The following is a 27943-nucleotide window of genomic DNA, read 5'->3' on the forward strand; positions in this document are numbered from 1 at the left end:
CTCATTTAACATATACATGTAGCAATTTTAAAATTGGTCAGAAAAATAATGAAATACGCAGACTTTGTCTTTTGCTATAAACACCATGTTTAAAGAGGAACATACCATTGGCTCTGATTTAGGGTCAGGATCTTTGTGTGTGTGAATCTCCCACTGATGTCAATGGGAATTTTAAATGCACGGGGGGGACTACAGAATTGGGTTCTACACTTCCACTTAATCTTATGCTGTACTTTGTTCCATAAAATATAAGCAATCTATTCAAGTACAAAAGACTTTACCTTCAAATTCAACAGAAACCTTCCAATGCAAATTTTGAAGGTGGCGATGGAGCTTATGACTATAACAAGCTTTGAATTTCTCTTCAGGACACAGTGGGCAAGGTTTCTTTCCAGCTGAAAATTCATATAAGAACAAAACAAGGAGATACAAGCAGATTAGAGGTGTATATGCCGCTATATAGTTGTATACATTTCCATACATACACAACTAATGCATATTTGAGACAAAACATTATTTTCCTCCACATCTAGTACAGGTAGAATTGTGTTTTTTGTATAATAAAAGATTAAACTCTGTAAATTTAGACATATTTAAGTTTATAATCCCAAAATGCCATTCATGCAGGTATCGTATGCTCCTTTAAAACATTCAACAACATTTTCTAATTTTTGTTTTATTCATGATGCTCTATCTACTTGTTGCCTCTTGTCTTATACCTAGATTGTTAGCTTCTTGGGGCAAGGGCCATCTTTTTGTTGTGTGTTTGTAGAGCGATTAGCACAATGAGGATCCTGATCCATGACTGGGGCTTCCTAAGCACTACCACAATACAAATAAATAATAATTATTTCAACCCAATCCACTCTCAGTGAATTTCTCATCAAATAGTATTTAAAAGTGTTGCTAATGTCATTTACACAGTCATTTTTCTGACATGTTCTTACTTAACTAATCTTCTCCGTATGTATTCGGACTCATATCTAGTTACTGTCAAACTAAGTTTTTGCTACTTTTTACTCATGAGCCAGGTAAATACAGATTCAGGAGCATGAGTTAGATATTTCTGGCATAAACATCAATCAGAGAATTACACAGTTCTAACTATACAACTTTTGCTATTATTGATGCACAAGGCAGAAAGATCCCAGTTTGACTTTCAGTTTCCAGGTTGAGTTTACCAAGCTGGGAGATGGGGGGAAATTTTACTTGTAAATTTCAGCAGGAAGTCATTGAGACACAATACCCACACAGTGCCATTTCCCTGGTTTCAGAGTAACTACACTTCAAGCAAAATCTTTTAAAAAACACATTAATGACGTTCAGTTCTAGAGTCTGCTTTCTCTCTCTCTGCTGAATCTCCAAAACAAACTTTCAGACCAGACTCTTAAATCCCTTCTTTAGAATAAATCATTTTCTGTAGTCAATGTTAAAGCAACAATTCTAGAAACATCAAAGTCAGGGATGTGACGATCAATTTGTATAAGAATCCATTGGTATTGAAGGTATTCAGAATAATTCAAATGCCACCCTGAAATAAAATCCAGCTTTCAGAATCATATTTTGCTCTGACATATGATTCATACATGCAATTGTGCATGTCCTTGGTGCTGAGTTCTGTGACTGGATGCTGAATGATCAATCAGGCAGAATTTAGTACAGTGTTTCTCAAACTGGGGCCGCCGCTTGTGTAGGGAAAGCCCCTGGCGGGCCGGGCCGGTTTGTTTACCTGTCCCGTCTGCAGGTTCAGCTGATCACGGCTCCCACTGGCCGCAGTTCGCCGCTCCAGGCCAATGGGGGCTGCTGGAAGCAGCACAGGCCAAGGGACGTACTGGCTGCTGCTTCCAGCAGCTCCCATTGGCCTGGAGCCGCGAACCGCGGCCAGTGGGAGCCGCGATCGGCTGGACCTGCGGACGCGGCAGGTAAACAAACCGGCCCTGCCCACCAGGGGCCCCAGTTTGAGAACCACTGATTTAGTAACTTCCATTTTGACTTTGGACAGCACAGGATGAATGAGAAGCATCTTGTAGCATGGAAGCCTTTTAATAAAATATGTCTTATCATATTCATTGTACAGATGATGGAATTTAATGTTTAACATTGGTATTTGCCAAACCTAAAATAAGTGGATTTGCCACATTCCTTTTAAAAATATTATAAGTATATAAGTCCTTAGAATTGAGAGATATATAACATTTAAAGCTACAGGCATAAACCTGCAATGAGCTCCATAAGTGTGGACCCCTATTCACCATGCTGAGCCATGCTTATTTCGGTGAGGCTTCACGCAGGCCTGCAGCTCATTGCAGAGTCAGGGCCTTGTATAATAAATCATGTTGTTATGAATCTACTATTGTCATATGCTCTGCAGTTCCTGTACACCTACTATTGTGATATACAGTGTCGGCAGGGAGTCAATACAGAGACAGTGTTAGGAATAAATTAATAGGAACACAGCAATTCTGTTTGATTAAGGATTAAATGCAAGTACACATGCTTTTGTTTAACATTGCAGTTTATTAGATTTAAGCACACACAGACATAATCACAGTTTATTAGATTTAAGCACACACAGACAATAGGTTTAGAACATTTTAGATATTTACCTAACATTTGGAATGGGATTAGATAATTAACAGCAGGTTCACAGTGGCCAGTTGCTTACCCACCGTGGAGAAAAGCTATTAAGAAAAACATTTTTTAACATGGCTTTAGAGGACTGTTTTAAAGTATATTTTATTAGCTAATTTTTTTATAATTATTTTTTATAAAACATATAGATTATAGTTAGCCTTACTAAATTATAACTTTTTAAATTTTGTAATAAACTTTTAATATTAGAAGTGACTAGATTTAAGGTTTTTTTAATCCATTTTTTTTTGTTTTAGTTGTTGACTTCTTTGCTGTTTTTTTTTTAATTTTGATTAACAGAAACTGCCAAATAATTATGACCCTGCTTTTGGAAACCTGTTTTTAAATTAATCCTTAACTATGTAGTGGTTTGTTTTATTACTTTATAGTCGGTGAGTGCACATAATATGATTGCAATTAGTTTGATCATATTCTGGGGTATACACAACCCTTAAATTCAGGACAACAGCTACGGTCCGGAAAAGAATACTGAGAATAACCCTCCAATGTTTTCTGGCCACGATGCTTCCTGGGGAGGTAACAGATACAAGTAAAAATGCTTTGAGGCAAGTCAGACAGTGAAATAACAGCTGCAAAGAGGTCAACTATTCAAATAATAATCCTATTCTTTTAATTTCAAACAATATATTTATTTACCAAGGAAAATATTGATCACCTCTTTGGAATGACACTAGAAAACAATGTTTAAGCATAACTTCTAGCTGTAGGCCAACAGGGTAACACAATTTTCTTAGCTGTGTATGTTCATGACAGTATTGATGCTACTATACTGAGAGAAAAATAAACAAAAATGGAGCCTTTCCTATTTCATTAAGAACGGGGTACATGGAGTGGGAACTGATGTTAGCTAAAAGGTGTGGTGGGGATAGGGCGGGAAGTAAGCAATATTTTTTAAAAAAACTTCCAAACGTGAAGACTCAAACACTCGACTACAAAGAAAAATGACAATATTTTTAAAATACATTAAAAAGAAGAATGTAAATACCTGCAACATGTTGATCTGTGTTCTGGGAAACAGCCGAGGTAAACTCACCTTCACTCAGGTCAGCTAGTTTCTCTAGATCAGCAAGCTGTCTTTGAATTGAAATATGTTTCTCTAAAAGTTAAAGAGATTTTCGAATTAAACACTTCTACTTTCACATCCCATTTATTTTTCAGTTCATATGGTTCTTCTGTCAGCCACTTCAATTCTAGTGCTAGCTGAGAGGGAGCTTGTGCCAGCTGGAATAATATTTTGCATTCTTCATCTTTCAAACTTAAATCTGATGAAAGTGCTATAGACAGAATGCAATAATTTATCTGAATTCCTACATGTTCCAGATCTATTTATTTTTGTTTTTAAAGATATTCTAAAAGCTAAGCTAAAGTATTTCATACAATGTTTACATCTTATATTTGTGGATTCTTCGCTGATGCCGTTCCATAGATTGAGAGCACCATATTCACATCATGAAAAATGTGGTATGCAAATACAAAATTGTCCTATGAGCTGTTTGGCAAGACTAGCATATCACAGATATACCTTCCTATATTAGTACAATGTGCCATGGTTTATTAATACAACCATGGCACATTATACACCTCAAATCCCTCATCCATTTCTGGGCTGTTTTTTGGCAGGGTTGAGATTAACTCCCTCTAAAATTACTTTCAAATACTCACAACTTCTCTTGCTTTTACTAAATTTGGCACCATTCCTTACTGACAGATAACCAGTTTGGCTGTTGCCTTTACATACTGTATTGCGCGGCTCTGACACAGGAGACCCAGATTCAGAATAATACTTGACTTTATAGTGGTTTTCCACTTTTAAAACCTTTTAAAAACCTTAAACTTCACAGTATCTTATGAGGTAAGGAAACTGAAGTAAGTGTTGGAGCTGGGATTACAACCCAGAAATTTCTAGCTCCCAGTTCTGTGCTCAGATACAATGCCTTTCTCTAGTCACTGTCATGTATTTGAACCAAGAGAATGAAAAAGGTGGCACTTTCAATTACAATATGGATGAAGATCCCAGCTCTTTCAACAACATGATTTGCTTTATGCTCCTGTGTCAGTAAGCGCCTTAAAAGAGATTTCTAGACACAATACAGGGGAAAATGCCAGCTCAGATGAAAAACATCTGAAATCCAGGGGGTCAGGGGAAGTACAGCCTTTTCTGTGTATAAGTATATATTTGTGGCTGAAACAGAACCTGGAGCACAACCTGTACTAAGAATGATGTTTCACATCCTTTCCCCCTCCCCTACTACAAAGATTCCTGCAGTTTATTAGCGAACCTCTTGGAGAATCAGATGAGGCATCCAAAATAGTACTATCAGACTCCCTTATAGACTCTTGTTCTGTTCTTTCCTCTTTGTTTTTCATTTCTGCTTCAGACATATACACATCTAGTTTGTTGTTATCCATTTTTCCAGACACAACCACGCCATCTTAAAAAAAAAATCAGAAACCAATCAGCTTGTTTATATAACATTTGAATGACGTGTTAATTATGGTTTCAGTTTCCCATTCTTTCCTGCTACATATCATGCAAAAAGGATTGCAATGACTTTGGAGAGAGGAGCTGTTTAATCACCATGTCAGAGAATAATTCAGGATACCTACATCTCATTCTTGAAAAACAGCCAGGAAAATGTATTACCTCCGACAGAAAAATCTACTCACCCACCCTAATCATGGAGAGTCTGATGTTAATGAAATATTTATATTTCACTTGCTTGTCAAAAATTAAGTTACTTGTCCTGGGCAAGTAGACTTTTACAAAACTGATATAGGTTATTAAACGAAAATTGGATAATCAAAAGCATTCCTTTGGATCGAGGACTGTCTACACTGCAAGTGAAGATGTGATCATAGCATATGTAGGCATACCTGTGCTAGCATTAGTCTAAATAGTAAGGGTAATAGCAGCAGCAATGATATAGCAGGACGGGGTTCAGCATGGTCTAGCAACCAGAGTACAAGCACATTGGGGACTTGTGTCTGTACTCTGGTTGATAAGCTGTGCTGCTATGTCTACACTACTATTGTTACTCACATTAGCTATAATCAAATAAGCATAGGTGTGCCTACCCGTGCTACAGTCACATCTTTATCTGCAGTGCAGACATACCCTCAAACTAGATGGTTCTAATCTAGGCAAAAATGTTATAACATGGTGACTTAATTTCTCTCTCCTCCATTGCATTTTCTTTAAGACAGGAGCTACAAGATATTACAGAGATAGGAGCGACATCTGCTATAAATGAGGATTCCCCTTTAAACTGCTGTTTATTTTTCAAAACCATTTTTATAGTTTCTAGGATCCAAAAGAAGAAAACATTCCTTTGGAATTTAGGATCTGTGGCCAAAAGAATACAGGGAAGCATTTGGAGAAAATACAGATGATGAAGTAAATTTTACTTTCTGGCAGATGGCAGAGCCTAAGATGAGTGCACAGGAAATGAAAACAAAGACAGAAAACCCCCATCAGACCAGAAACACATAAAGCAGACAAAAATAAGGTATCCAAACTACAGGAATCTATTTTAAAATATAGCTAATAAAAGTTTAGAACACTGGATGTTTAGACAATTGATCAGCAAAAAAAGTAAATCACAATTTAGTATTAGTACTTATACTTTAAAATAACACATGTAGAGGAATACGGGGGTGGGAGGGAGACTGGAGATGGAGGCCAAGAAATGCATTTAGAGAGTTTGATGGGAGAGGTTCAGGGTCCAAACTCTCCGGGCTACCTTAATAATGATAAATGATCATGAGTGGTGGCTATAATAGGCCAGAGAAGGCTATGATCACATCTTCACTTGCAGTCTAGACATGGCCTTGGCCCTTCTCCGAGCCCCCACTGTCTGCTGCTGCCTGCCTGCCATTGCTTGCCGCATCCCTCCTCCTTGGCACCCTGGCCTGGCGTGGCCGGCGGCTCAGCCCAGCGCTCGGTGGGGCTGGGGGACAGTTCGACCATGTGTGGCTGGGGCTGGCCCAGCGGCTTGGCCCGGCGTGGCTAGGGTGGGCAGACTGTGGGGCTCCTGCAGTCACAGGGGAGGCTCTCAGGGCTCTTCCTGTTATGGGGGTGGGGTTGGGGTTCCAGTGTGCGTCGGGGGGCAGGGCCTCGAGCGGAAGAGGTACAGCCAACAGGCTAGACTCCCCAAAGTGAGGGTTCACCCGCCACCCATGTAAATGATAACTGTTTGTAAGTGGTAGGAGCCAGTTATTCATGAAGAATTGGAATCTCTCTCAAAGTCCTATTACTTAGCAGCCAGCTTTTATAAGTGAAGAGTACACAGGCAAAGGGAAAGATTCTAGCTATTTGGGGATAAATTCTTGTATTGTTTATCAATTAAATAAACAGAGGGGGAATGGAGGAGAAATTCCATCAAATTCAAATGAGATGTGACTAAATGTGTTACGTGTGCTAAAACTGATTTAGTCTTCATGTCTAACTTGCTAAAAACCAAAATAATTAGGAACTGGTACAACTGTGTAGTCAATTTGTGCAGCAGTAGAAGCTGTATTTGAATGCTGGAACTGAACTGCAAAACTGAGAGTATGAATTGTTTGAGCTTTCAGGTTAAAAGCACAGATTACTGCACTCAAAAGCCTATTCAATATGATACACCAAAATAAATGATTAAGAAAGGCTTAATTAGCTTAGAAGTGGAGCATTTAATTTGTTGTAAACTGTTAGGAACTGCATTCTCAGACAGAGTTAAGACAACGATCTGAACTGGTGCAACTTCCTATCCAAAGTGGGGACAAACTGGTTCAGACTGCATTGGATCTGCCAGAGTTGAGCAGAATACCCTGGGTCAGGTTTTCCAACACTTTGCACTGTCAGTAGTCATTTACAACAACGCAAAGCAAATATAAAGTACAGGTCTGTTCAGACTAACTTTTAGGCATGACCTCAAGAGGGTCACGGGGGTTTTCTGACCTGTTTGTTTTCCCTAAACCTGAGTTACTGCTGCTGCTCTTGCTGCCGCCAGCCCATGGGCTCAGCATGGTAGCAGCCGGTTGTGCCACTGCCAGTGGTTGTACGCTCTGCTCCTGCCATTTGCTGCCCGTTGCTGCACTGTGAGAGGTGCTGCAGCTCCTCAGTAGGCACACTCACAGTGAAGCAAAGTGGTGGTAGCAGGCTGGAGCAGGGCATGCAGCTGCCACTGTGCTGACCCCACGAGCATGAGGAGAGTCAACTAAACTCATCAGAGTCCAATTGTTTTCCCACCTGATCCGACACTTGCAGTTGGGTCCCATCCAGTTCGGGTCAAGTTGCATGGCTCTAGCATAAAGCATTAACTGAAAAATAGGATTTCACACTAACTTTGTGCATATGTAAACTGATTTAGAGAGGAAGTGAAGACAGATATAAATATATAAAGCAAATAGAAGAAACGGGAAGTTGACAGTAGTTAATATAAATCAGAAGCTAGGAATTGTAGAAAATTAAAAAGAAAAGCAAAGGGACACATGGAGAAATCTGGACAATAAGATGAGTTTTTGAGTATATTAGGAACAAAAAGAATCCTAAATTTCATACTGGAAGTGAGCTCCCAGGTGGGCTGCTCTTAATTGCACAGCATGAATGTGGAATGTGAGTTCTGCAGAGAGGTGCTTCTCCCACGTTGTGCCCCTGGGACAGGGAGTTGATATTTTGTTTGCAAACAAAGACAGGGTGATTAATATAAGAAAGGGCTGATAATTAAATTAAAGATCTGGAAGTCATTAGATAAACCTGTAAAACAGGAACCCCACTGCAGGGGGTGGTAGTGGGGGTGTTGAAGAAATCCCCACCCCCTGAGTCTGTTGGGGACTCAGAAGAAATACAGCCAAGTCCTCTAATAAGACAAGTTTACATTCTTTAAAGAGGGCGATGTGAGGGACGTAGGTGAAAAGAAGGGGCCAAAACCCAGGGATGGGATAGCTAAGTTCCCACTCTACCTGTGGTACTTATGTGGCCACATCACCATAGTATCTGAGCGTCTCACATCACAGCCCCTTGGTGAGGTAGAGCAGTGCTTTTTCCCCATTGTACAGATGGGACACTGAGGCACGGAGAGACTAAAGGCCAGATTTTCAAAGGTATTTAGGCACCTAGAGGGATTTTCAAAGCACCTAGAAGGTTAGATGCTTTGTACTCCCACTAGATGCCTAGCTGCATCTTTGGGTGCCTAAAAACCTATGAAACCCTGTCCCTAAGGTGAAACAGGAAGTCTATGGGTGGGGGGAGTAGAACTCAGGGTTAGCTCCCTATCCACTGTACCAGCCTATCCCTGGGCAGCAGATTTAAAACAAATAAAAAGAAGTTCTTCTTCATACAGTGCACAGTCAACCTGTGGAACTCCTTGCCTGAGGAGCTTGTGAAGGCTAGAACTATAACAGGGTTTAAAAGAGAACTAGATAAATTCATGGAGGTTAAGTCCATTAATGGCTATTAGCCAGGATGGGTAAGGAATGGTGTCCCTAGCCTCTGTTTGTCAGAGAGTAGAGATGGATGGCAGGAGAGAGATCACTTGATCATTACCTGTTAGGTTCACTCCCTCTGGGGCACCTGGCATTGGCCACTGTTGGTAGACAGGATACTGGGCTGGATGAACCTTTGGTCTGACCCAGTATGGCCATTCTTATGTTCTTATGCATGGACATGTGACTTGCCCATGTAACTCCAAAACTCCATCTTGGGGCTAAATTCTGGATAGGAGAGAGGAAGGGGTCTCCACCCACAAGAGAAAGTTTATTTAAGCCCCTGGGAGACCCCTTCATTTTGTCTTCAGATAGATCAAGAGATATCCTTTGGGGGTGGAGAGGCTACCTAAAAGAAACTGGAACAAAGGACAGTAACCCCGGGGGTGTGAGTGATTGTTGAACCAGACTAGAAGGAGGCTAGTCTGTAAAAGAAGCTTACTGGAACATCTCTGAGGTTTCATCTGTAATCACTTTCTTACTGTATTAGGCATAGACTTGTGAGTTTTATTTTGTTTTGTTTGGTAATTTACTTTGTTCTGACTGTCATTACTTGGAACCACTTAAATCCTACTTTTTGTATTTAATGAAATCACTTTTTACTTATTAACCCAGAGTATGTATTAATTCTGGGGAGAGAGGGGGGCAAGCAGTTGTGCATCTCTCTCTCTCAGTGTTACAGAGGGCGAACAATTTATGAGTTTATCCTGCATAAGCTTTATACAGGGTAAAACGGATTTATTTGGGGTTTGGACCCCATTGGGAGCTGGGCATCTGAGTGTTAGAGGAAAAAACACTTCTTAAGCTACTTTCAGTTAAGCCTGCAGTTTGTGAACGTGGTTCAAACCTGGGTTTGTGTTTGTAGCTGGTAAGCATGTCTGGCACAACCAGGCAGGGTTCTGGAGTCCCAAATTGGCAGAAAAAGCAGGGGCAGTAGTAGCCTTGGCACATCAGTTGGCAGCCCCAAGGAGGTTTCTGTGATCCGACCCATCACAGTATAATAATGCAGAAAGGGAAGAAATGTTGAATAAAAATTTCTGTTCTCTATTGGTGGGGGAGGGGGAAGGGAAACAGATGATCTAGTCAGATCAAATGTCATGACAACACTCTTGCCTTTCCACTAATATCTCAGGAGGATGTTAAACAGCAGCAACTAAAGTTAGACATTTTAAAATCATTAAATCCAGATACCTTGCATCCGAAAGTCTTAAAAGAGCTGACTGAGGAGCTTGCTGGATCATTAATTTGATATTCAATAGGTTCTGGAGCACTGGGGAAGTCTCAGAAGACTGGAAGAAAGCTAATGTGCCAATATTTTAAAAGGGTAAATGGGATGACCCAGGTAATGATGGGCCCGTCAACCTGATCCCAGGCAAAATAATGAGTGGCTGATAGAGGACATGATTACTCAAGAAATAAAAGAGGTTAATATAATTAATGCCTATCAACATAGGTTTATGGAAAATAGATCCTGTCAAAATAACTTGATATCATTTTTGATGAGATTACAAGTTTGGCCGATAAAGGTAGTAGTGTTGATATACTTACACTTCTGTAAAGCGTTTGACTAGGTACCACATGCCATTTTGATTAAAAAACTAGAACATAAAATTAACATGGCACATATTAAAAGGATTAAAAACTGGCTCACTGATGATCTAAAAATGTAACTGTTAATAGGAAGTCATCACTGAATGGGCGGTTTTCTTAGTGGAGTCCTGCAGGTATCAATTCTTGGCCTTACGCTATATAACATTTTTATTAGTGACCTGGAAGAAAATATAAAATCATAATTGATAAAGTTTGCAGGTGACACATAAATTGGGGGAGTGGTAAATAATGGAGAGGCTAAGTCACTGATTCACAGTGGATCACTTGGGAAACTGGGTACAAGCAAACAATATATGTTTTAATATGGCTAAATGTAATTTATATATCTAGGAACAAAGAATGTAGGCCATGCTTACAAGATGGGGGATTATCCTGGGGAGAACTGACTCTGAAAAAGATTTTGGGGTCGTGGTGGATAATCACCTGAACATGAGCTCCTAGTATGATGCTGTGGCCAATGCAATGCAAGGATGCATAATACCGTGTCAAGTTCTGGTGCCCGCAAGAAGGATGTTGATAAATTGAAGAGGGTTCAGAGAGGAGCAATGAAAACAATTGAAGGATTAGAAAGTGCCTTTTAGTGAAAGAGTCAAGAAGCTCAACCTATTTAGCTTAACAAAGAGAAGGGTAAGAGATGAATTGATTACAGTCTATTAGGACCTATATGGTGAACAAATATTTGGGCATGTCTACCCTGGCAAAGTTACAGTGCCGGCAGTTACAGCACTGCTCAGAGAGTGCTAAAGAGAAACTGCTGTTGTGAGTTCACAGTGTCAGCTGCCTGCGCAATAGCGTGTTCACACTTGCGGCACTTGCAGCAGTATTTGGAGCGGTGCACTCTGGGCAGCTATCTCACAGAGCACCTCTTTCTCTTCTGCCGCTAAGACCTTTGGGAAGGCGGATGGGGTCACGGGGCATCCTGTGTCCTGTCCCAATGCCCTGTGATGCATTGCTTCGCATCCCAGAAATCCCTGTACTTCCGTCCACATTTGGCACCACCTTTCAACAGTTTGTGTACTGCGCGCCCTGCCTCTTTGGGCTGCAGGAACGGATCCCAAACCGTTGACCAGTATGCTGCTCGCTCTGACTAACATGTCACAAGTGGAAGTGGAGTTATTCCTTAAACTACAAAGGCAAGAGGAGTGTGACATTGATCTCGCCATGCATAGTAGTTATGACATGAGATTGCTTGTGGCATTCATGGAAGTGCTGACCACAGCAGAACACCACTTTTGGGCTCGGGAAACAAGCACTGAGTGGTGGGATCACAACATCATGCATGTCTGGGATGATGAGCAGTGGCTGCAGAACTTTTGGATGAGGAAAGCCACATTCATGGGATTGTGTGATGAGCTTGCCCCAGCCCTGAAGCACAAGGACATGCGAATGAGAGCTGCCCTATTGTTGGAGAAGCGTGTGGCGATTGCACTGTGGAAGCTGGCTACTCCAGACTGCTACCAATTGGTCGCTAACCAGTTTGGTGTGGGAAAGTCGACTGTTGGACTCGTGTTGACGGAAGTGTACAGGGCCATTAATCTCATCCTGCTCCAATAGACCGTGACTCTGGGCAACTTGCATGACATTGTAGATGGCTTTGCACAAATGGGCTTCGCTAACTGTGGAGGGGCAATAGGTGGCAGGCATTTTCCAATTCTGGCACCAGACGATCTAGTCACCGAGTACATTAATCGCAAGGGGTATTTCTCAATGGTTCTCCGGGCGCTTGTGGATCACCGTGGGTGTTTCACAGACATTAACGCAGACTGGTCTGAAAAGGTGCATGACGCATATATCTTTCAGAACACTGGCCTGCTCAGGAAGTTGCAAGCAGAGACTTTCTTCCCGGACCAGAAGATCACTGTAGGGAAAGTCAAAATGCCCATTGTGATCCTGGGAGACCCCATCTACTCCTTAATGCCATGGCTTATGAAGCCATATATAGGGCAAGTTGACAGCAGCAAGGAGCGGTTCAACAACAGGCTGAGCAAGTGCAGAATGACTGTTGAGTGTGCTTTTGGCTGTTTAAAAGCCCGCTGGCGCTGCCTCTACGGGAAGCTGGACCTGGCCAATGACACTATTCCTATGCTTATAGCGGGGTCCTCTACGCTCCATAATACTTGTGAAGAAAAGGATGAAAGCTTCACTCAGGGCTGGACCACAGAGGCACAGCGCCTGGAGGCTGAGTTTGAACAGCCAGAGATGAGGGCTATTCGAGGGGCACAGCGCGGGGCCATAAGGATCAGGGATGCCTTGAGGCAGCAATCTGAATCTGAAAGCCACTAATATTTGTTGCTACGCTCGGGATTGCAGTGCTTGTAATGCTAGGACATGATTGGTGCACATGATGCAATAAGGGGGTTTAACATAATTGTATGTTGCTTTGCAGTGCTCTTTTTGCTTTCAATTAATAGAATAAAGATTGCTTTCAAACCAACACAATTCTTTTATTAAAAGACAACAACTGGAGGAAAGAGTCAAAAAAACAAACAAACAAACAAACAAACTCATCAGCAGTTAGGGATATGGGGGAAGAGAAGGTCTCAGGAGGAGGAGGGGTCCCGGGATGGCTAAAGATTTGTGTATGTTCAGGGATCATAGCCAACCTTCTCCTCTGGAGTACAATGCAGTGGGTACTGTACTTCAGCAAGGCCAAACTGCAGAGGGATGGGTGTTGAGTGCTGTGGGTAGTGGGAGTCCACAGTGCTGGACTGTGAGGGGGGAGGAGTGGAATGCCACAGGTATAGACTGGAGCCAGGAGGTTGATAAGAGTGTGTTGGCAGTGTCTGGGGGGCACATGGGAAAAAGTTTTGCGACAGCGGCTGCAGGGGAGGGCGGGTGCGGAGCTGCTCGGTTTGAAGAGCTAGTATCGCCTGGAGCGTGTCTGCTTGGCGCTCCATAACCTTTAAGAGCCGCTCCGTGACTTCATTCTGGAGTGCTGCGTTCTCCTTTCAGTCCCTCTTCTCATTGTTCCACCACTCCTTCAATTCCTGTTTCTCAGCGATGGAGTGCATAACATCGCACAGAAAGTCCTCCTTAGTTCTTCTTGGCAGCTTTCTAATTCTGCGCAGCTGTCGATAACAAAGAGGGAAGCTGGGCTCCCAAGGTCATCTCTGTGAAGTTTAAATGCAACATTTTACAGAAGCAGTATGGTTTGCAACACAGACAACACTGATTCAGTGCTTTAAAACACAGCCAGTACTCAATACCTGTCACTAACTGGCTGATCCCAGGCAAGCACACATGAGCCACAAGACCCCCAAAATGGTGAGTAGCTGCAGGGGAGGGTGAATCACTCTTCCCGGACCCTGCTGTACACTGGTCACATGGCTCTTGGGGAGAGTCAGCACGTAGGGGAGGCCTGATAATCATTCCTGTCCCCACACTTTCCACAGGATGTGATCATTATGGAAAATATCTTGCTGCTGAGGGTGAGCAGGAATCAAGGGTCTTCTCCAAGCCTGTGGCTTCCGCCCTGGCCCCTATGCGGCTCGCCTGTGTGCAGCAATGGTCGTGTTTCCCCCCTCCTCCCCCCCATGACGGCACAGTGGGGCAGGAAAGTTACCATTAATGGGGGAAGAAACAAAGCAGCTCTGCCGAAGAACCTGCGGCAGGGGATTGCCCAATATCTCCACGAGAGTTTCCTTGAGATCTCTGAGGGAGAGTCCTGTGAAGTGAGGAAGTCAATCAATAGCCTGTTCCGCCTCTCAGACTAGGCATGCAGTGGGAGACAAGCCTGCTTTCTGCAACCCTCCTGCCCCCAACAACTCGCTTCAGTGATTCCCAAAATCACATCCACTTACCAGGATCCTCCTCTCCTGTTTGCACTTCGCCAATCTCTGACAGCTGTGACTGATTAGGCTCCTCCGGGGTAGAAAAGAGCTCCTGGCTGCATGCATCTCTAGCCTTTGAGTCATCCTCTGTGTCTGGGTCTCCCTCCCGCTCCACATCCTCGTCCAAGATTTCCACCTCCTGGCTCAGTCCACTCTCGACTGGCACGTGAGCCAATGAAGTATCTACAGTGGTCTTTGCAGTGAACGTGGGGTTGCCGCTGAGTATCATGTTCAGCTCTTTGTAGAACCGATAGCTTGTGGGTGTGGCCCCGGAGTGGCGGTTTGCCTCCTGCGCCTTGTGGTAGGCGTTCCGCAGCTCCTTCACTTTGACCCTGCACTGTCATGGCTCTTGAAATCTGTCCGTAGGTATCATAATTCCTATGGCTGGAGTGCAGCTGGGAATGGACAGCCTCCTCTCCCCAAATGCTTATGAGGTCCAGCAACTCGGCATTGCTCCAAGAGGGGGATCGCCTGGTGCATGGAGCAAGCATGGCCACCTGAAAAGATGCGCTGAGATCACTGCACCCATCACCGAGCAAACAAGAAGGGGACTTTCAATTTCCAAAGGAATTTATGGGGTGGGGATGATGGTTGGTCACCTGAGGGCAGGGCAGTAGAGTTCAAACTGATGACCAGAGAGGTGAGAATAGGCATTGTGGGACACCTCCCAGAGGCCAATCGCAGCGCTGTTATTGCCACAGTGTCTACACTGGCACCACAGCACTGTAGCCACGGCGCAGAAAGCTGTACGCCTCTCGTTGGGGTGATTTTTTTAAAGCGCTACAACTGTGTAGTTACTGCGCACTATGTGGCTTGGCAGTGTGTACACTTCGGGAGTTACAGCGCAGAAAGCTGCTTTACTGCGCAGAAACTTGCCAATGTAGACAGGGCCTTTGATAATGGGCTCTTCAGTCTAGCAGAGAAAGGTATACTATGATCCAATGGCTGGAAGTTGAAGTTAGATAATTCAGATTGGACACAGGGTGTAAAATGTTAACAGTGAGGGCAATTAACCATTGGAACAATTTACAAAGGTCTTGGTGGATTTTCCATTACTGGAGATTTTTAAATGACGATTGCATGATTTTCTAAGAGATATTCTCTAGGAATTTTAGGGAAGTCCAATGGCCTGTGTTGTACTGGAGGTCAGACTAGATGATCACACTGTTGGCCTTGGAACCGATGATTCAGGGCAATAGAAAGTTTGGCTTCTTGTCACACATGTTCCAACCAACTACCACCAGCAACTGGAAAGGTTACTGCATGTAACAGATGTAAGGTAAACTGGTGTTGTAAACTCAAGGTGTTCCAGTTAGTTTCAATGCCTTTTTGATCAGTGTATAAAGACGAAGACCTCAAATACACTGATGGATGTTACTTCCCCACAAAGGACAGGGCTATTCTGAATGGCAGGGTCCACTCAAACCTGTTCTCCAGAGCTTTATACTGTGTAGAACACCAAAATCATCCCTGTCTGTTGGGAATATTCTGACACAGAATTCACAGGGGCACTTTAGGGAGGGCAGGAGGTAAGTCTCCTGCCCCGCCCCTGAGTTTTGTACAGGTCTGCTCACAGTGCACATCCTAGCCCCAGGTGGAGCTCTTAACTGCAGCACAGCCTGAATGTGGAATGTGAATTCTGCAGAGGAGAGGTGCTGCTCCCAGTTTGTTCCCCTGGGGCAGGGAGTCAGTATTTTGTTTATAAACAGAGGCAAGGTGATTAAGATAAGAAAGGGCTAGTAATTAAATTAAGGACCTGGAAGTCATTAGATGAGCCTGTAAAACAGGATGGGGGGGAGGGGGAAGGAGAAGGGTGTTGAAGAGAGAACACAGGAGACTGAGAAGAAATACAGCCAAGTTCTCTGAGCCAAGGTTACATTCAGAAAAGATGGAGATGTGAGGGGGATAAGTGAAAAGAAGAGGCCAAAACCAAGGGAAGAGATAGCACTGCTATGGAGAAGTTCCCACCCTACTTGTGGTAATTATGTGGCCCCATCACCATAGGATCTGAGCATCTCACCATGTCTAACCTATTTCTCCTCGCACACCCTCTGTGAGGTAGAGCAGTGCTGTTATCCCCATTGTACAGATGGGGCACTGAGGCACCAAGAGATTAAGGGCCAGATTTTCAAAGGTATTTAGGCACCTAGTGGTATTTTCAAAAGTGTTTAGAAGGTTAGGTGCTTTGTAAAAAAGCAGTGTTGCCAACTCTCATGATTTTGTCCTTGTTTTCCTTAAAACCTCAGCTTCTGGAGTCAAGTGGATATGTGATGATTTCAGCTTTCATTCATAAAGAAAAAGTAAGTTTCTAACCCTCATGGCTGTGGAGGAAGCTTCAAAATGTGACCCAGTGCACCCTCAAGGGTCAAAAAGCTAAAGACTAACAAAAAGAACACCAAATCTATTCTTTTTTACATAATCTCATTATTTTTAAGCCAATCTCATGATTTTTGGTGAACCTGACTCATGATTTTTGAACATTAGAGTTTGGCAATACTGTGAAAGAGACCTGAAACTGTCAGTTTCACTCCTGTTTAAAGTAAGTTTCTAGTCTATTATTTGTAGTATGGTAACACCTCTAGAGCCCCGGGGCAGTTGAAGGATAAACTCACAGAGCCTTGCCTTAGTAGGATGTTTCCAAAAGTTAAATGACCTATTCCAAGCTTGGTGAACTGCAAAAAGTAAGAAGTGTAAATGACAGAAAGGAATCGAGATTTTTCTACAACTATTTCAACTGTTGTATTCAAGAGTTAGTAAAAAAAAAGTAAGAATATTAATTGAACATTAATATTTTAAACCTAACCAGTGTCCCTTAAGTGACTTGACACAAGATGTCAGAACATGTTACTACTACAGCTGAATGGATCTAATATGTATTTACTTTTCCTTCTTTACATAGGAATTAGATACAATACTCCTGCCAGCTAATTTCTAAGTTATTATCTGCAAAACACCTAGAATTTTCAGGTGCCTAACTCACCCCTGGAATCGTGGTTAAAGTCCCCGCCTAATCTGACATGATGCCTCTGGACGGAACATCACACCCCTGAGATTGTGAGCAGGAGGCAGCTCCATCAATGGCCTCCATTGCTGTCCCAGAGTCAGGAGAGAACTGGCGGTGTAGGAATAACACAGCCTATCCACCTACCAGGGGCAAGTGAGGCGTTGCGTTTCCCTATCGCCATCCACTCAAGGCGTTTCACAATCGAGCCGGCCCCGCTAGCAGGTGGCAGTATCCTCCCGGCAGCCGAGGCAGGCAGCAGGACCCAGGAGTCCTGACTCCCATCCCCGGGCTTGGTTAGGATGCTGCTGCTACGGCACACACCGCTCCCAGCCCGCCGCAGCGGGTGAGCAGGGCCCGGACCCCACCCGATCCTCTCAGCTCAGCCCCTACGGCCCGGGGGCGTGTCTTTCTTCCACAGGTCTGTCCCCAGATCGCAGGCTGCCCCGCCACGCACCCACCCGCAGCCGCTCCCTTACTGATCTCTCCGGCCTCCTCCTCCTCCTCCGGCTCCCCCTCTTCGGGGGGCAGCCGGGCCAGCGCTGCCACTACAGCCTCCTCAGCCGCCATCTTCCCCACACACAGCACGGAACCACGGCCTGGGGAGCGGAGCGGGAGTCCAAGCCGCAAACGCCTCTCCTGACGGGGGGGGAGGGAGAGGGCGCTGTTCGCGGCTCGCTTCCTCTCACTGGGCAGACGGCCGCGCCGTCTCACCGCAAGGGGGCGCGATACAGTCGTTCGGGCCCCGCCAATAAAACTACGCTTCCCGAGATGCATATCTGCAAAAAACTACACTACCCAGAATACACCGGGATCGCAGCGCCCAACCGCCCTCCCCTGGCAGGGACTGTGACGTTAAAATGTATTCAGCGGCCAACAGGCGCAATGAGAAAACTACACTACCCAGAATGCCAGTGGGATGAGGTCTCCGTTGGGCCTTGGCTAGACGGCGCCACAGTGAGTAGAGCTCCGGGCTGTGTTTGCGGGGGTGTCTGTGTTCCCCAGTCTCTGCCTTGGGCTGGCTGGGGCCTAGGAGCGGGGGCTGGGAGAGCGGTTCGCTCACTTACTCGGGGGGCGAGTGGCTGGCTGCCCCTTTTCGGGGATGGGGTGTGTGGTTCTCTGGGGCTGGATGGGGCATTTCCTGGGGGTGGCAGGGAGGCTGCCCGCGGGGTCTGTGAGGTATCATGCCCCAGCTGCTGCTGTAAACATAGGGGAGGGGTGGTGTGCTGCTGGGGAGCAGCTGGAGCTGCTGGGGGGCTGGAGGGGGAAGTCACCGACCTGTTCTTAGGGCTGGAGTTCTCTCTGCTTCCCCTTCTTTGGCGTGGGCGCCACGATCGTGGGTGCACTGGGAACAAGGGTACTGACCTGCGAGGTGCAAAGGGGCTTAGGTAAATTCGCTGTCTGCCCTCACAAGCGATTAGTGACCCTACGGAATAGCTCTTGGATAGCAGGTGCTGACGGACCTGACCCACCCATTCCAGGTGGCGTTTCTTCTTAGGCCAGTCTCCATTGCCCATTTGTTCACTTTTAAAACAAGCAGCTTTGTGCTTTATCCTGTGCTGAACTTCATGCCTGAGAGGAGCTGCCTGTAAACATCCATATGCTCCTTAAACCCTCCTTAAAACTTCTTTGCCATGATGCCTACAAAAAGCGCAAACAAGCAAAACTTGACCAATATTGTCTCATTATTTACTTGTACTCTCCCATCTGTCTCTCTATATCAATCTGTTGTCTCTTGCTTAGATTGTATGCTATTTGGGACAGGGTCCACCTTTTGTTCTGTTTTTGTCCCTACCACAATGGGCACTGGTCCATGACTAGGGCTCCTAGGCACTATGGTGATAATAATATTAAGTCTGACAGGCTGGTTCTTGCCCACATGCTTGCCGTCTAACTGTGCACCATATGTGGGGCTGAGAAGGAATTTCCCCCCAGGTCAGATTAGCAGTGACCGTGGGGTGGGGGTTGCCTTCTTCTGTAGCATGGGGTCTAGGTTGCTTGCCAGGATTGTCTAGAATCATTTCCCTGTCATCACAGGGGCCTTGGGCGTTGGTGTACCTTGGTCCTCCAGTTCTTTGCCTTTGTGGCACACAGGGGCTTGGTCTGCTGAGGATTGTAATACTTTAGTGTAATTTGGGTTGCTGGGTGGTGTTAGTGGCCTGTGATATCCAGGTGAGACTAGATGATCTAGTGATCCCTTCTGGCCTTAAATTCTATGATATGACATTATTGGGCTTACTCATCTCACACAAGGATGATCAACATTACGTACAGCATATTATTTCAGGCACACTTAAATCTACTCCTTTACTATAGTTTCCACTCACTGTTCATAGAGTGGAAAGTGTAGCAAAGCTCATAACAAAATTGTGTGATATGTCACATCTACTGTTAATTAAAGACTTGTTTAATCTACCACATGATCGTTTGCCCTCACAGCGCCCGTTGCGGATAAGTTTACCGGGTGAGGCTTTATGGTTGAGGATACGTGGCAAGCTTCATGGTCTGCAGGCAGAGTGACAAATAATTATCTTGTATTCCACTCAGCATCCGCCCATGTTTTATTTACCACAAAGGCCATGGAGCCTTCTCTGCTATGTTTTGTACTGGACGTGGAATTTATGCTGCAGCAGAATTTTGGTGGTGTTTAAGAGACAATCTGCTATGTCAGTATGGGCAGCCACAAATCATGTCACACATTGTTGAGGACTACAAAATGACTCCACTTTTTAATGGTCTTCATGCCTTGAACATTGCTGATAAGAATGCTGTGGCTTGGCTTGATCGGATTGCATATGCCAAAGAAAAAAAATTGGGTTAGACTGGGGCGGGCAAATTTTTTGGCCTGAGGGCCGCATCGGGTTTCGGAAACTGTATGGAGGGTCGGTTAGAGGAGGGGGTTGTGCCCGCCCCCCCCCCCCCCCCCCCGGCCTCATGCCACACCCACCCCCCCCCGCTCCCTGATGGCCCCCCCCCCCCCCCCCCGGGGAGCCCTGCCCCATCCAACCACCCTTCTCCCTGTGCCCTGACTGCCTCTGGAATCCCTGCCTCTGACTGCTCCCCCTCCTCCCCATCCAATCCCCCCCCCCCATTCTTGACTGCCCCTCCGGGACCCCTGCCCCCAGTCAATCCCCCTGTTCCCTGCCCTCTGACTGCCCTGACCCCCCCCGAATTCCCCTGCCCTCTATCCAACCCTCCCCCCCTCCCCCGCTCCCTGCCCCCTTACCGTGCTGCCTGGAGCCAGCCACACTGTCGCCACCACGCAGCACAGAGCCCCAGAAGCTTGCAGCCCTACCGCCCAGAGCATTGCGCCACTGGCGGAGTGAGATGAGGCTACGGGGCAGGGGGAACAGTAGGGGAGGAGCCGGGGGTAGCTTCCTGGGCCAGGAGCTCAGGGGCCGGGCAGGAGGGTCCCGCAGGCCGGATGTGGCCCATGGGCCGTAGTTTGCCCACCTCTGGGCTAGACTGTTGTTAGAAAAACGTCGTTATATGTGTTTTAAGAACACCTGAGCTTATCAGAGTTAAAATTTTAATTTGCTTTTTCTGAGTTAATTTCAGTTTGCATTTTTCTTTTATATATGATGATGAAACTAACACAAAAATCAGTTGCACGTTTCAGTTCTTGTGCACTAAAGCTTTGTCTCATATTTGGTACACCAATATTTTAGGGAAACTTTAAACCAGATTTGTTTTATGATCAGAAATTGTTTTAAAATTAATGAAAATGTTTTTATTAACATTACAGACAACTGTTTCCCACCCATCCTGAAATCAAACTTTTTAGGCCTACCTTACCTGAAAATGTCCCTTTTAATATAATATATATTTTGCAGTTGGGAGGGGTCTCAAAAATCCTTGATCTTTGAAACTAGTTCTACCACTATACCAACTAAATGCCATATTGTGCAGTTTGGGTTGCTGGGTGCACGGAGCTTCTACTTCCACTGTTTTTTTTGTTTTTTTTTTTCTTCATGCATTCTTCCCATACCTAGGATGGCAATTTTTTATCCTCCCTCCCCCCACCCCCAATCTAGCCCCCCTGTATGATTAGGGATGGGTTCCTGGATTAAAGGTTTTTCTGGGCAACTTGGCCACCTTTCACAGCCCATGCTTCATGGTTGCTGCATTCAAAAAGAACAATCTTCTAGGATCAGTTGGTCCCTCTCTTTGTGCATACTTCAGGGATGTAGCTTTAATGCAGTCCTACAAGATTCCACTGGAAGAGTGGAAAGGAGAAGAAATTAGGAGGGGAATGAAATAGTGATTTCACAGCTACACAGGTCAACAGTGATAATTTTCTTCTTTGCAATAAGTTCATAAGGCAGCAACAGATAAAAGGAGAGAGAAGAAAAATGGAGGTCCAGCTCCACAAACTTGTGAACAAGGTATTTCTGTAATTGAAGACAGGGAAGCTCTTTTACTTTATGCCACGCTCATCACCATAGTAGCCGAGTGCCTTCCAATAATGCATTAATAATGTGTCTAACATCTTTCATGTCACTTGCTCTCTCTCCCCACAGAGAGAAGTATGTGGTGTGGAGTGCTTTGTTGTGGTAGGTGGTTTTTGTTTGTTTGTTTGTTTCTCTCTGTCCCTCCTCCCCTGCTCTGGGTTTCTCTAGTATTATTGTTACAGTGAGATTTTAGTATCCAGCTATGCTAGAGGTCTGCTTTTATTGTTCACACTGCTGTTAAGTGTAAATAGAAAAAAGAGAACTCATGAGGCTAAATTCAGGGGGAGGAAAGTTGAGTGTAAAGTATTTTTCTCCCCCCAATCACAGTTGATGCAGATAGTAATTAAAGATTAAATTACATGTATTTGGCAAGAAGTGGAAAGATAATTGATTAACATTACTTTTTTTAGGGATTTGAGATGTCCAAAAAGAAATCCAAGAAGTCTGAGCAAAAGGAGGGAAGTTCGGATGGCTTGGATAACAAAGTAAGAAAACTAATACTCTTGTGAAAATAACATAAATTTAAAGCAGAGTTTCAATTGCTTAGCAGATGTTTAATAGAGGAATGAATCAGTGTCTGAGAGGAAAGATAGGGTCATGAGGGCAGGAACAAGAGTGAATCAAAGAGGTTCTTTTAAGTTTCACTCTGGTTTTCAGGAAGGCTGTGAGTAGTCTAGGTATAGAACGTGTAAGAGCAGCTTTCATCTTGGTGTATGCATTTTTTTCCTAAGAGAAATTGTCAGTCAGAAAGCAGTGTTGTTTATCTGCTAGATACAGCCCAAGGCTGAGTAGAGATCTTCATATATATATTTTTTTTAGATTAGGAGCCAGTGATGTGCTGCCAATATTTTAACAAGTGGCTCCCACAGAAATGTGTTTTCTTAACCTGTGAGATTTGATTCCATCAATGACCAATATTACGAGTAGATTCCTAGTAATGGTAACATGCCTGTAATCAGTGATTGATTTTTAGATGTTTTTTTTCAGCAAATCACTTAAGAAAATCCTAGTCCAACAAGATAAATGTAGATTCTAACGGCCACAACCCCTGTTTGGCCATGCTTGCAAACACAGTCAGAATAATCTCCCAACCTTTTGTGGATTTCATTTTATTTTATTGGTGACTGGTCTTCTGGTGGCTGTGTGCTATGCTACTGACAAACCAGTAATTCAGGTTAGCAAGTTTTCTCACTCAGAATTTAGGCGGGATGAAGTGAGGGAGAGAGCAATCAAATGGTGTTATATGTGCTCCTCAAAGTGGGAGTAGTTTGGAAGAGTGCAGAAATATGGCTGGCAGAGTTTAGGGCATTCTCTGAAGGTGATTATAGGCATTGGGAGGCTTTTGGAAAAAGGAATAATGTGTGTGAGGAGAAAATGAATATAAGTACATCACTCTTGATTCTTGGCAAACAAGTTACTCAGACTTCAGTTGCATAGCAAATGTGTACTTAAAAATGAATACAGCATAAAATTAAAAATGTTATAATCACCTTGTTTCCCCCTTGTTTGCTTCTCAATTTTATTCTTTTAGCCTTCTTGTTCTAAGACTACCAGTAATAAAACAAAGGCATCCAGCTTGGCAAGCTCAACACCTTCCTCAGAGAAAACAAAATGGGTGAGTAGTGTCAAACTATTGGACATAATCATTTTATAAAATTTTCCCCCTTAACCCTTTGTCTATCTTGTTTCCAATATAAACTGACTTTTAGGATAGGACTGTCTCATAATCTGTTTGTATAGTGACTAGCACAATGGGTCTTTGATCTAAGGAGGGTTCCCCAGGCACTACTGTAATATAATAATAAATAATTATCTTGCATTCAGGTACAATGGAAACATGGTAGAAATGTCCCTCTAGGTGTCTTGGCTGTATTCAGCAGTACCCATTATTGATCTCTCTTATCAGCAATAGGTATTGTTTTGTATTTTCTCCTCACACGTGTGCAGGCATGCAACAGTAGACAGTAGGGCTGCCAACTTTCTACTGGCACAAAACCGAACACCCTAGCTTCGCCCCTGCCCCAAGGCCTCGTTCCTTCCCCCGCCCCACTCACTACATTTTCCCCCTCCCTTGGTGGCTCACTCTTCCCCCACACTCACTTTCACTGGGCTGGGGCAGAGGGTTGGGATGTGGGTGAAGGCTCTAAATGGGGGGTGTGGGCTCTGGGGAGGGGCCAGAAATGAGGGGTTAAGGGTGCAGGGGGAGGCTCCAGGCTGGGCAGGGAGCTGGAGTGCAGGAGGCAGTGAGGGCTGGGGGGTGGGGCTGAGGGATTTGGAATGTGGGAGGGGGCTGTAGGTTGGGTTGGGGTTGCAGGAAGGGGTGAGGGCTCTGGTCTGGGAGTGTGGGCTCTGTGGTACAGGAGGGGTCTCCGGTTTGGGGGGCTTAGGGCTGGGGGTTGGGGTGCAGGAGGGGGTACAGGCTCTGGGCTGGGGCCAACAGGAATGAGGGATTTGGGGTGCGAGGGGGGGGGTCTGGGTTTGGGTGGGGCTCAGGGCTGGGGCTTGAGTTTGGGGCTGAGGCTTACCTCTGGTGGCTCCCGGTCAGTGGTGCAGCGGGGGTGCTAAGGCAGGCTTCCTGCCTGTGCTGGGGCACCGTGCTGCGCCCCAGAAGTGGCCAGCAGGTCCAGCTCCTAGGCAGGGGGGGCAGGCAGGAGGCTCCCCGGTGCGTGCTGCTCTTGCCTGCAGGCACTAACCCCCCCCCCTCCCCCCAGCTCCCATTGGCCGTGAACTAGCCAATGGGAGTGCAGAGTCGGGGCCGTGGCAGTGCGCAGAGCCCCATGGGTCCCGTCCTCCCCCCAGGAGCCAGACCTCCTGGCTGCTTCCAGGGCTCAGCATGGTGCCCCAGGACAGGTAGGAACTAGCCTGTCTTGGCTCCACAGCACCAGCAACCGGACTTCAAACATTCCAGTTGGTAGTGCTGACCGGAGCCGCCAGGGTCCCTTTTCAACCAGGTGTTCCGGTCAAAAACTAGATACCTGGTCATCCTAGTAGAGAAGTGTTGCCAACACTAGTGCAATTGTACTTGCTAGCCTTGTGTAATCTATCGGTTTTCTTAAAACTTCCCACTGTGACCCTATCACTGGTACTGCAATGTTTTAACCATTGTGTTACTTAGACCTGTTCTGAAGGATATTAGATAGCACTGTGATTAAAACACTGCTCCATGCAAATACTCCTATTGTTGAAGCTACTGGAGCTGTGCTATTTCTAGTGTAATGGTGGGAGACTTTCCAACAATTGCCATTGTAAACACAACCTATTGTAGATAAAGAACCATGTTTTAACCAACTTAACATGATGATAGATAGTGCTGGGGTGTGTTCTGTTCATACAAGCAAGGTTAAACCATCCCGGCTCTTTGAGCTCTGGTCAAGTGAAAAATTCTCTAAGTTGATCTGATCATAATCCTATTTAAGTATGGCTGTTTTAGTGGTGTAGACAGGACCACAGGGAAAAGATGTGAATTGTATGGAAAATTCTGCAACTTCTAGTCCCTGTTAGGTGTGAAATTGCTTGGCATACACTGCTGGTTGGAAATATAAAAGAGGGGAAACTTGTTGCTCATAAAAAACCAAAACAGAAAAAACAAAGTTCAGACTTGTTCCCACTTGTGCATGAAGATGTATATAATTAGGGCACTTTGTTTTTCTTTTTATTTTTTCCCCATGAATTTATTGGTGTTTATTACTACAGCAATGAAAAAACAGGTGAAAATCAGTGCAAAAATATTATTTTTTCTGGGTAAATATTGTGGTTTATTTTGGTGGATGGAAGGATCGGGGTAAAAGTATTCAGTAGATTGAATTCTGTTAATCAAAGCCTTAATGTGGTTTGCTGCAGAACTAAAACAGAACTCAAAACTCAATGCCAACTCTGAGTTTGAGAAAACAATATACACCTCTACCCTGATATAACACGAATTCGGATATAACGCGGTAAAGCAGCGCTCTGGGGGGGTGGGGCTGCGCAATCTGGCGGATCAAAGCAAGTTCAATATAACGTGGTTTCACCTATAATGCGGTAAGATTTTTTTTTTTTTTTTTTTTTTTTTTTGGCTCCCGAGGACAGCGTTCTATTGCAGTAGAGGTGTTTCTCTAATCCCTAATTTTTTTTCATTTGAATAAACAATTTACTGTTGTAGACTTAGAATTACTAACCTATAAGTATTTACATGTAATAATTAGGCCACACCATTTGCAGTGCATACACTCAACTTCATCTTTTTCTCCTATTTTTGTTTTTTTAAGCTTTTGAATACTTCCTTGTGTTCTGAAATGTATTCTGATACAGATTTTCGTTTTCCCATTTTTAGTGTGTCAAATCTTTAAACTGGTATCTGCCAACAGCTTGAAATGTGTACTTGATGGGCATGAGATTTATCAATACGTTGAAATACACATGTACTTTAGAGCTTACGTGTATACCTGTTTTATTGTGTGTATTTTCTAGACCGGGGTGGGCAAACTTTTTTTGGCCTGAGGACCACATCGGGTTTCAGAAATTGTATGGAGGGCCGGTTAGGGGAGGCTGTGCCTCCCTAAAGAGGCAGGCATGGCTCGGCCCCTGCCCCCTTCCGACCTCCTCCCCTCCCCCGCTTCTCGCCCCTGATGGCCCCCTGGGATTCCTGTCCCATCCAACCACCCCTTCTCCCTGTCCCCTGGCCGCCCCATCCAACCCTTCTTCTCATTCCTGACTGTCTCACCCCTGCCCCATCCCCCGCCCCTGTTCCCTGACCGCCCCTGGAACCCCTACCCCTGACTGCCTCCCGCCACTCCATCCAACCCCTCCTATCCTTCCTGACTGCCCCCCTCTCCCCCCCCAAACCCCTGCCCCCATTCAACTGCCCTGACCCCTATCCACACCCCTGGCCTGTGACCACCCCCCGAACTCCCCTGCCCTCTATCCAAACCCCCTCTCCTGCTCCCTGCCCCCTTATCGCGCAGCCTGGAGCACTGGTAGCTGGCGGCGCAGCTGCACCAGGACAGGCAACCGCGCTGCCTGGCTGGAATCAGCCACGCACTGCGCAGCGCAGAGCACCGGGTCAGGCCAGGGTCTGCAGCTGCGCTGCCCCAGGAGCTCGCAGCCCTGCCGCCCAGAGCATTGCGCTGGCGACGCAGTGAGCTGAGGCTGCGGGGGAGAGGGAACAGCAGGGAAGGGGCCGGGGATAGCCTCCCGGGCCAGGAGCTCAGGGGCCGGGGAGAATGGTCCCGCGGGCCAGATGTGGGACAAAGAATGTACAGTAATTCCTCACTTAAAGTCGTCCTGGTTAACGTTGTTTTGTTGTTACATTGCTGATCAATTAAGGAACATGCTCCTTTAAAGTTGTGTAATGCTCCCTTATAACATCGTTTGGCAGCCACCTGCTTTGTCTACTTGGAGGAAGAGCAGCCCCTTGCAGCTAGCTGTTGGGGGCTTGGAACCAGGGTGGACCAGCAGCCCCTTCTCAGCGCCCCTTATCAGCTCCCTGCTCCCCTAAGTTCCATGTGCAGCAGCTGTCTGCAGTTCAGCTGTGTTCCTCCCACCCCTGCCATGTGCTGCTCCTGCCCTTTGCCTTGGATCTGCTCCCCGAGACTCCTGCTTGCTGTGTCGGGGGGGAGGGAAGGAAGAAGGGGGGCTGTCAGTGTGTCCCTCTACTCCTGCACCCTGCTCTAGCCCATCTTCCATAGAGCAGGGCTCAGGACTGAGGGAGCTTGCAGCAGCTGCGGTCTCAGCAAGCTGATCTAATTAACAAGGCAGTGTACTTAAGGGAAATGTGCATATCTCCCTCCATTCCTGTTGCCTTGCAGAGTGAGAAAGTTAACCCTTGAGGGCTCAGCCAATTGCTAGTTCATCATTTAGCAGTAAGGGAAATATCCCACCCTCTGACTCCTCCACCTCGACCAAGCTTCACAATCCTCATCACTGTGTACCAGTATTAAATTGTTTGTTTAAAACTT

The 27943-nt window shown here is 45.3% G+C and overlaps 2 protein-coding genes across 11 annotated transcripts in view; one reads left to right on the plus strand and one right to left on the minus strand.

The window, feature by feature from the left end:
* TRMT1L (tRNA methyltransferase 1 like) overlaps positions 1-18220 on the minus strand; it is a 60776-nt gene extending 42556 nt beyond the window's left edge. The window contains exons 1-4 of one of the 6 annotated variants that reach the window (XM_034780399.1): positions 18018-18219; positions 4932-5084; positions 3638-3748; positions 282-395 (exon numbers count right to left, since the gene is read on the minus strand). In XM_034780399.1, the coding sequence (XP_034636290.1) occupies positions 282-395; positions 3638-3748; positions 4932-5084; positions 18018-18126 (487 nt within the window). In that variant the 5' untranslated portion in view covers positions 18127-18219. Of the gene's footprint in view, positions 1-281; positions 396-719; positions 823-3637; positions 3749-4931; positions 5085-17535; positions 17646-17703; positions 17896-18017 lie in introns of those variants that run through there. The other 5 variants (XM_034780400.1, XM_034780401.1, XM_034780403.1 and 2 more) reach the window with 5 other exon arrangements.
* A 198-nt stretch (positions 18221-18418) lies between these two features.
* The window catches only part of SWT1 (SWT1 RNA endoribonuclease homolog), an 89372-nt gene continuing 79847 nt past the window's right edge, over positions 18419-27943 (plus strand). For 3 of the 5 annotated variants that reach the window (XR_004646963.1, XM_034780366.1, XM_034780370.1), the window contains exons 1-4: positions 18427-18513; positions 22077-22109; positions 22418-22492; positions 23539-23622. Coding sequence is in view for 4 of the 5 variants with exons in the window: in XM_034780366.1 (XP_034636257.1) it covers positions 18442-18513; positions 22077-22109; positions 22418-22492; positions 23539-23622 (264 nt within the window). In the remaining variant the exon portion in view is untranslated. Of the gene's footprint in view, positions 18514-21798; positions 21942-22076; positions 22110-22417; positions 22493-23538; positions 23623-27943 lie in introns of those variants that run through there. The other 2 variants (XM_034780369.1, XM_034780367.1) reach the window with 2 other exon arrangements.

The sequence above is a fragment of the Trachemys scripta genome, chromosome 8, assembly GCF_013100865.1.
Source record: "Trachemys scripta elegans isolate TJP31775 chromosome 8, CAS_Tse_1.0, whole genome shotgun sequence".
In the NCBI taxonomy this organism is placed as follows: domain Eukaryota; kingdom Metazoa; phylum Chordata; order Testudines; family Emydidae; genus Trachemys; species Trachemys scripta.